Genomic DNA, 10,177 nt, shown 5'->3' on the forward strand with positions numbered 1-10,177 from the left:
ATTTTTATTTTTGTTTGAGAAACAACCATTCAGTTAAATTTAAATCTATTAAAATAAAAAATAAGTCGTATTAGGGTCAAAACATGATCACTTAATTTTAATTATTTTTTAAAATCACACATTTACAAATTTACAAATTCTTTATTTTATTTTATTTTTTTTGGATATGCTCATAAATGCGGTTTGAAGAGGAAATCAAACATGCCCTTAAGAAAACTCACCCACCTCTTCTCTCTCTCTCTCTCTTTCTCTCTCACCTATTTAAGGCCAATATTGATGATCCATTGAGTACGCGAAGGCAGCCTCTTATCACCCACCAGGCCAAAGCAACTCTCTCAATCGCTTTAACTCGTGTCTAACTCACGAGACTCAGAGCCAAAAAAAGCACACACATACAAAAAAACTCACAAGACTCACAAGAAAGCATAGCTTAATCCCACACCGAAAAAAAAGAAAGCCAGTGAATGGAGACTCCAACAGGCACACCCAAGAAGAAAAGCGTAGAACATGGACAGGTTCTGGACGGTTCAGATATAATGGAGTTGGTTGAGAACGAGGAGGTGTTTAGCAATTTCGTGGACCATAAGTTCCAGGAGTTGGATAGAGATAGAGATGGTAAGCTTTCTGTGAAGGAGCTCCAGCCTGCTGTGGCAGATATTGGTGTTGCCTTGGGTTTGCCTGCTCAGGGCTCTTCTGCTGATTCTGATCACATTTATTCTGAGGTTTGTGTCTCATTTCTCTTAACTTCTCCTTGCTTTTGATTCTGTGTCTTCTTCAGTGTGAGACCAAGTGTGAATTTTTAAAACAAAGTTCAAAAATTTTAAGCATATATAGGAGTATAGGACATTTCGCTTGAAATTTTTAATCTAGTTATTCAACTAAACTAGATGTATAGGTTCTAATCCTCATTCCCAAGTCCCATCTATTGAATTATAATAATAAAGTCCTAAAGTCATATTTAATGTTAGATACATGTTTAACCTTAAATTTATACTAATATTTAATCTGAATTATAAAATAGATTGATTTCATTAAGCATTCTTTCCCAACAATTAGTGCATGTTAATTGTTTCAGTTTATGTGATTTTGCTTCTTATGTTAAATGGTTTTTATCTTTTTAACACCATTGTTTAGGTGTATAAGATAGTAGTCAAAATAAACAATAAAGATGTCTCTAGTTCTGGTAAGGATTTGACACTCTTTTGCACACATGTCACATGCAAGCCCATATAGATAAAAAGGAATATGTGGCAGACAAATATGTACATTATTTTCAACAAATTGAGTAATGGGGCATGTGGTCCTTTTTTGTTTTGTTTTCTCTTCTTGTTTTTGAGCCAAAATCGTGAAGGGATTTGTGGCCGTTTAGAATTAAGCTGATCGAAAATCAACATTGTAAGGTTTGCAACCAAGTATATATTAAACAAAGAAAATGAACCTATTTGTCACACTCATGAACATGGTAACGGTGATATGCGGTCAAATTTTTGTGACAAAGTTCTTGTTGTCTCGAAAAAAACAAAGGGACAACACGTCACTCATCCATTGTTTTGCGAGCTTCAAATTAGCTTACGCAGAAGATAAGGGTGGCACGTATATGCTTTGACTAAAGAGCTCTCGATTACGTGTTGTTGGTATTCTATAAGTCCTACTAGTTCATTATCTTCAATAAATTAGAGTTATTGAATTTGTTTTCATTCTTCTATGACTCTGTTTAGTTCACATTGTTCTAGGATTTAACAATATTCTCTGTATCTGGACTTAATCGAGGACATCACCACTTTGCAAGTTGCAACAAAAGCTGTTATGTACAAACCTAATCCTTAAAATAAATGGTCTATAGAAGTATTTGTTTATTGATATGATCCAAGTTTCAAGAGAGTGATGGTTGTACTTGCCTTCTTAAGGCCATGAATAGGAAAACCAATTTTCTCGACATTTCCATATCTAGTTAGCACGAGAAGCGTCCAACCTATGGTTCAACTTTGTCGGTTTTGTGGGACTTTTCTTTTCTTCAGTTGAGCTTTTCTTTTCCTACTTTACTTTTGTTCTTTTTCTACTCTTTTTTATGAGGAATCTAGTGACGAATGTTGTGGAAAACTATAACTTTTCTTTGGACTTTATCACACGCGAATGTGAATTTGCACAAGGTCGGCACTTGGCATAATTGTCAATAATAAGTGTGCAATTGGTTTGGCACTTGGTTTGGCTTATTTAATAAGCACTGCTATAGGGGATAACATTTTCCACCAACTTTTTTCATAGTGGTTGACAAGGCCTGTTAGATCAAGGTGAGTGATATTGCTCCAATCACTATAGACCATATAAGTAGTTGAAAAATATGTTGTGTTTGTAGCATTACTCTAATTTATCTGCTGATTTGTAGAAGTGTGTAAAAGTGTCTTTGTAATTAGAAAAGGTGAGATTTGATAAACTGTTCATAAAAAATAAGCTAATTAAGCTCTAGAAATATCTAAACCAAACACGAATTCTGTGGGGACAAGCAAAAATGTCTACAATGAAGTTGCTTTGTGGAAAAGTAATAATTATGTACTCCTACCTTTTTTCTTTTTGGAAGCAATAATCTTGTACCTAATTTGCTACAGTTGTGGCTGACCCAATGATTATTATTACTGTAAGCACGAATTCTGAAATAATGTCACCACACCAGTTAGGCGCATGGTAAATAAGGAAGCAATGGACCATTTCTCTCATGCTCATGAAACAGAGAGACCCAGCTCAGGTCTTGGGTCAACATGATATTATTTTACATTATTCATGCTCTCTTTTAGTTTTATACCTGAGACTACCTTACCGACTTTATAAAAAAGAAAAAGTGTGTGAGTTGGACAGTGACCTAAAAGGGGGTTTTTACTCTTTAGGCTGATAAATCTAGTGGAGATCCACCTAGGATGAAATAGAATTTGAATACTTTAAACTTATAATTCTTAATTGGTTAGTATAAAGGATAGAACTTAGAAGTACTTGTTATATATATTTTTTCATACTATAGAATTTGAGCCTATAAAACTCACCCCATAACGATTACTCTTCACTATCAGACTAACACACCAATGCACTTCCTTTTCGGTGTAGGTAGGATTTGATGATCCTAAGTCTCTTATTCAACAATAAGAGACTTTTTTTTTGATGTAACTGTCCTGTTATCTGCCAATTTATTCTATGTGGTCCTGCATATGGTGTACTTTAGTCCGTATGGGACACAACTAAACACCTCTAGTACTCTCTAATGTTCATATTTAAATTGTTGGTCAAGAGCTCAAACAATATTAGAATACCATTAGACTTTTTTCAACAGTGATAGTTCAAGCATATTAAGCTTATCAATTAAGTATACAAAATAGAGCCTTCATATGTTTGCATCAACTGTGAACTAAGAGTGACCTTAAATTATACAGGTCTTGAGTGAATTCACACATGGCAAACAAGAAACAGTGAGCAAGACCGAGTTCAAAGAAGTTCTTTCAGACATTCTATTAGGCATGGCTGCTGGTTTGAAGCGAGATCCCGTTGTGATCCTCCGGATTGATGGGGAAGATCTCCTTGAATTCATCAATGGCCCAAGTTTTGAAGCTGAGATTGTGTCCATATTTTCACAGATAGAGTCACCTGACAGATCCCTCCGTGACCATTTAATCCAGGCTTTTGAAAAACTTAGTGTTGATCAAGGAATGCCTCCTTCAGACCCTTGGGTAATTTATTCTTAAACTATTGAACTGAAATTCATTATTCAGTATCAACATAGTTATAATTAGAATAGGAAGATCATCAATGGAAAGTGTTACACATCTTGTACTAGTCCATCTTCAACGTGGTGACAAGCATCATCCTACAACTCTTAAAGCATTCATGCTACCTAAATGTGGGCTTTTAGTACATAGGTTATATTAATAGCTGCACTCTTATATCCTTTTTCTTTTTTTAATTACTGGGCTTTTTTTTATTCTGTAGGTTTTGGACAACATTGTGGAACCAGCATTGCAAGCCTGTGCTGGTCATGACTGGCACAAACCTGCCTCTCAAGAAGCATTCTTGGTGGAGTTTAAGAAAGTAGCAGAGCGTGTAGCTCAACATCTCAAGGAGCAGCCTGTGATTGTTGCCCATAGTGAAAATACCTTTGATGGAAGTGGCGTTAAGAGATTATTATCCAACAAATTTGAATTAGACAAGGTTTATATTGTTGACATGCACCTTATTTCACTCATTCCAATTCAGTAGTCGATTTTTATTTAGATAAATTTTTAATATTTGTTGACATAAATTCCATAGTGCACACTTTACTCATGGGAAATACACATTACAATCTATTATGCAATGCAGACCTTGAATGCAGCTTTAGAAAATGTGCCAAGAGATCGTAATGGAAAAATGTCCAAGGAGTATCTTCGTGTGGTGCTGGATGTGGTGTCCCCATCAGCTGGTCTACCTCCAATTGGTGCAGTTGACCAGGTATGCTGCTCTAGTCACAGATTGCATATATCAAAATGTCACAAGTTGATTGATTTCTTGAATAATTACTTCAAAGAATTGTAGCCTGTAAGGTGAATACACTATTATGAGTAAGATGCCACATGTATCATATCCATCATGCTTAGGAAAGGGAAAAAAAAAGGGTTGTATGGTAGGCTGATACCTAAGGTTTGGAGTCTAAGCTCTACAATTACTGCCACAAGTCTAAGTGCTTACCGGTTTCATCAGTTTTTTGCTTTTATAAGTAAGTCTTGTCTGCCTTAACACAATAATTAACATGTGATGAACTTGGTCTTTAATTTATGCAGATGGACAAGGTTGTTGCTGATGTCTTTAAGATGATTAACGCGGATGATGGGAAGCTGGTTAAAGAAGATGAGTTCAAGAAATTATTGACTGAAATCCTGGGGAGTATCATGTTGCAATTAGAGGGAAATACAATTTCAGTTTCTACAAATTCAGTGGTGCACGAGCCCCTTGCCTCTTCTTCCTCACTTTTGCAGCCATCTTCCCAGTAATATAAATTGCAGCGTTGTGTTCAATATATCAAGGGTAACAGAAATAAAAAAAAAATAACAATAAAATTTTGATTAGTGTAATGATTACTAGCATAAGTTATGTATTGTGCAGTTAAAGTGAGTGTGCTAATGGTATCTATGCTTTAGACATGCAAATATAGAAGGCTGTGGAGCCAAGAATTATCATGGTCATCCACCCCTTCTTTCTTTGTGCTAATCAGTTTATCACAACCTTATAAAGATAGATGATCTCAGATGTTATTTGAATTTTGGGGAAAATGGAAGAGCATTTTTTATTTTATCTTTTAAAAGATAAAGTAAACGTCTGCTAAACAACAAGTCTTTTATTTAACAGGACCAGCCTTGAGCCAATAGAAAAGAAAGTTTTATATGAACCAAATTTGAAGTCTTAAATAAATGCCTTATTAAAAGCGTTGTATGGGATTTTATTTTTTGAGAGAGATATACATTTCAATAAAAAGGGTATAGGGCAAGTACATCCTTTTCAACAGTTTCAGGGATGCAGGGAGGCTTTTCCTCAGCCTTTACAGTTGCAGATTTGTATTTGTTAGAGCCAGTTGCTTCAATACAAGCCCTTGCAACCTTTATAATCTCATACTTTCCATCATTGACCAAACCCTCCTTAGGTAGGGTCTTAGAGAAAATATAATAAACAATGCAAGCTAGAAAGGGCCCCAACCAAAATACCCATTGCCCATGCCACAATGGACCTCCAAAAAGCAATGCTGAGGCAAAGCACCTTGCAGGGTTCAGTCCAGCGCCAGCATAGCCAATCTTCCCAGTTACCACACTGGACACATAAACTGCCATGGCCAATGATGCTGCTATCTGAATACAAACCACAGTCGCCCCAAGTTCTTTGCTCCTTTTCTTGTCAAATACTACTGTAACAGCAACCAAGAGGATAATAAAGGTACACACAAACTCTAACATCAGTGCAGTTCCCAGGCTAATACCAGAGCCATTATCATTGATAGTGCAACCACCTAACATGTACTTCTCTACTGCATCATGACTCATCGCACACTTCAATAAGTAGATGGCCATTATAGAGGCAAGGCATTGCCCCATGAAAAAAACAAATGCACGTACAAGACATATAGCACCCTTGAGGGTTGCAATGAATGTGAGCAATGGATTCAAAAAGGCCCCGGTTAGAGGAAACATGGTAAAGAGGAAGAAGAAAGCAACGATGAACACCGCAAACGGGACGAGCAGCTTGGGGTCAGTGACATTAGATTCATAGCATGAGAGAAGGCATGTCGTGAGTGTGAATAAAAAGAAGGTGGTTGCCACTGTCTCTGCAAGGGCTGCCCTCCACATCTGTAAGAAGAAGCCAAGAGGGAAAAGTCAATCCCACACTTCTTAAACAAGTTGAGACATAAAACATACAAAGAGTAATTATAAACCTCACGGACAAATGTGCCAACTTTTGTATGCATAGCAAGAATATAATTCAGAAATTTGTTTACGGGTAATTATACTTGCACATTGTACTAACAATGTAAATTTTATATTGCTAGTACATTGTAAACTAGGAATTTTCCTTCATTATATTAATGATATGTTACCAGTCACATTCAAGTTTGGTTTAAGAGATTTGATTGGAGATTTTTAATTAATTTATATGATTTTAAAAGTTCAAGATTTGATTTGAAACTAACAAATTAAAACCTTTTGGATTTAATTTGAAACAACCTTCAACTTTAGGATTTAATTTAAAATTACTGCTACAGTATAATGTTCAACCTTTATCTTGGCATTTTCAAGCAAAAGAAAAAACTCAACAAGAAACCAATTTGATCTAAGGGAAGAGCAAGCTTAACAACAAAAATTAGTAATTTATTGATCTTAAATTTCAGAAAAAGACAATTGAGTAGTATAGTGTAAACATTAAAAGACAATTAAGTTTGAGGTAATGGAAGTGGGCATGAGAAGTGAATAATTTTTTTATTGTATTTTTTAATTATTGTATTGTATTGTATTGAATTCTTAATAGAGTAATGCAAAAGGCATGTGAAAAATTCTTCTTAATGAATTACAAAAACCAATAAATTGTCGAAGTTGAGTTGAATTATTAATTAAAAGAATTGAAAAGAGTAAAGAAAAAAACTATAAAATAATAAATTAAAGTATTCTAAGAAATAACTATTAAAGTTTACTTAGCAACAATAATTAATTTTAATAACTTTATTATAGTTTGAGATAATAGATAATTTCCAAGATCCAATCTTAGCAACAATAATTAATATCTTCATTATACAAAAAAAAAAAAAAATGTCTAATGAACTTATATATACTTTATCATTTACTTTATTGCTAGTATTATATATGAATAAATATTTTGTAAGGAAATCATTTGTAGTGCAAAATTCATCTCCTACCTAAAATTCATCTTCTAAGAGAACTCGAGTTGACTTGAAAAATCTTCCTTCGTATCAAGAGTTATAAGAAAAGATCCCATCTTATCATCCTAATGATCAATATAAATAAGAAAATATTATTTACAAAGAGATTCCTTGTTAACATCTTCAATACATATTTGAAATCCCATTAGAAAATATTCCTAGAGACAACATTGTATGTATGAGTGTGTATAATATATATAAGCAGTAAGATAATTAAATCTCGCATGATTCTCCAAAGATAATAATAAAAAATCTAAATCTCAAATGGACCCAAAAAATAGCCTATTGACTTGAGCTCTTGGAAGGGGGTTCTGAGACTATGGATGTGTATAATAAGAATCAAAGCCTATTGACTATACTTGAGCATCCTATAGACACATTGATAAGTCAAGCTTACCTCGGATGAGAAAATTTCATGGGCACCAATTGAGTCAAGAAAAGTTGACTTCAGGGATTTTCTTTCTATTTTCTCAAATGGTTGTGAGAAACTTTCATCATTTCCAATGGTTACAACGATATCCATAGCTCCAGTCCTACACAAGGAAAATGTAAGAAAGCTTTCATACTAGGAAAGATATTTAAAAAAAGTGTACAAAAGAGAAGGGCCTGTGCCTTGTACAAATTTTAAGATTTTTAATTTTTTATGGTGACATATTATTTAACATTTTAAATGATATAATATTTTGTACACTATTGAATACAATAAATAAAATCTCAATATTAAAATTAATAAAAATGTCAATGATAGTAATTAATTATTCAATAAAATTCATTCTACATAGACAATAAAACAAGAATGCTTAGATATGAATGAACTGCACTGGTAGGTAGCTATAAATGTACAATAATAATATAGCGTCCCAATAATATATTGATATATTTTTTTGCTCTCATTAATATATTGATATTGTATTATCCTAAAGTCAAGAATTTAATATAGTTTAAAAAGTTCTAAATATAAAACAAGAACGCTTAGATATGTTTTCCTCAAATAAAAGAAAAAGGAAAAAGAATGCTTAGATATGAATGGACACGCACTCTGCACTGGTAGCTAACTATAAATCTACAATAATTATAGTATAGCGTCCCCGTAATATATTGATTTTTTTTTTTTTTTTTTGCTCTCATTAATATATTGATATTGTATTATCATACAATCTGAAATTTAACATAATTTTAAAAGTTAATATAAAATAAGAATACTTAAATATGAATGAACAATGATTACTCATAACACCTGCAGTCTGCACTGGTAACTAGCTATAAATGTTAATAACATAGTATCTCAATAATATATTGATATTGTATTATCAATTTATCATATTGTCCGGATTTTAATATAGTTTAAAAGTTCTATATACTATGTTTTTTGAGAATATAGTATCCACCATGCTATAATTATGTATTTCAAAAGTTTTAATTTCCACATTTTCTTCATGAATATAAACAAAATATAATAATATTAACATTAACAAAAGATGATAAATATAACCGCGGGCCCATAATTCCTAAAGCTATTGGCTAATATTGGATTGTGCCTATTGGGGCGTGGCTTTATGCATTTCGGGATCTAAGCCAAATATTAAAATAAAAAATGCAAAATTTTCTAGCAATATTAAAAAAAAAAAAAAAAAAAAAAAAAGAGTTTGAGCTTTTTTTTTTTTTTTTTTTTTTATAATTTATTTTTTTTTATAAGGATTTTTGTGTATTCTTTTTATTTGTTCTGTTTTGTTGAGAGAGAAAGAGAGGGGGAGAGACTTAAGCTTCTAGGTCACAAACTTCTTTCCTAATTCCCCCCCCCCCCCCCCCCCTTTTCCCATTTTTTTGGCTATATAATTTATTGGTCTCCTTTCTCCAATTTTCTTTTTCTTTTACACATTTTTTCCTTTTTTGTTTTGCTATATTTTGGGTATAATTTATCAGCCTCCTTTCCTGATTTTTTTTTTCCTCATAAACGGCTTTTTCCTTATTTTTTAGCCATAATTTAGGGTATAATTTATTCATTCTACATAATTAAAATTCTTATTTTATTTTTTTTAATCAAATAACTTACCTAATTGGATATTTGGGGGCCTTCCACAATTTGGAGGTCTTGCATAATTTGGGAGCCTTAGACGGTTGCCTAACTTTGAAAAGCACATGTATTCTCATTTAATAAAAATATGTTTTTTCTACCTTTTAGGTTTTTACTGCAAAACATAAAATGTGGTTTGTTAATCTATTTGTCCCCTTTCCCATATTAAACTCTAGTTTTGCACATACATACATTTAAATTAGGTTAGAGTATAATATAATATAAAATCACTTAAACTTCACATTAATAAAATCTTATTAATTAAATTAGCATCAAGCACTTGTGTGCATATATGTGCACGTGTCCATCAATTATAACCTCCACTCCCCCTCCCCCCAATTTTTTTATTTTTTATTTTTTATTTTTTTTAAATTCAGCACTCTTATCAGTTGTCAACTTTCCATCCAAAAAAAAAAAAAAAAAACCCAACCAACCAATCAACTCTTATCAACTTCTTTCCTTTTTGTTTCTACACCTTATCGATCGGCTTATACGTTTTTGGATGATCAAAGACCTTATCAACAAATCACGTTTCTTTACTGTTCCTTTTCCCCTCCTCAATATTATAACGTGTAGGAAAGAAATTAGGAAATTGTGTTGTGGCTTACCTCGACATCTTGATATTGGCCATGAAACAATATATACCAGAGTTAATATTGTTTTTT

The 10,177-nt window shown here is 32.8% G+C and overlaps 1 protein-coding gene across 2 annotated transcripts; it reads left to right on the forward strand.

Annotated features, from left to right (window-relative positions):
• Positions 1 to 207: 207 nt before the first annotated feature.
• Positions 208 to 5,276, forward strand: LOC112001971 (uncharacterized). 2 transcript variants are annotated; one of them, XM_024034152.2, is made up of 5 exons: positions 208 to 722; positions 3,420 to 3,713; positions 3,973 to 4,191; positions 4,342 to 4,470; positions 4,800 to 5,276. In XM_024034152.2, exons 1-5 carry the CDS (start codon positions 465 to 467, stop codon positions 5,007 to 5,009), a joined length of 1,110 nt encoding a protein of 369 aa, XP_023889920.1. In that variant the 5' UTR covers positions 208 to 464; the 3' UTR covers positions 5,010 to 5,276. The 2 variants fall into 2 exon arrangements, with proteins under 2 accessions (XP_023889920.1, XP_023889925.1); XM_024034157.2 differs by lacking the exon at positions 208 to 722 and adding an exon at positions 2,181 to 2,291.
• Positions 5,277 to 10,177: the final 4,901 nt, after the last annotated feature.

This window comes from Quercus suber, unplaced genomic scaffold, assembly GCF_002906115.3.
Source record: "Quercus suber isolate HL8 unplaced genomic scaffold, Cork oak 2.0 scaffold_547, whole genome shotgun sequence".
Classification (NCBI taxonomy): Eukaryota; Viridiplantae; Streptophyta; class Magnoliopsida; order Fagales; family Fagaceae; genus Quercus; species Quercus suber.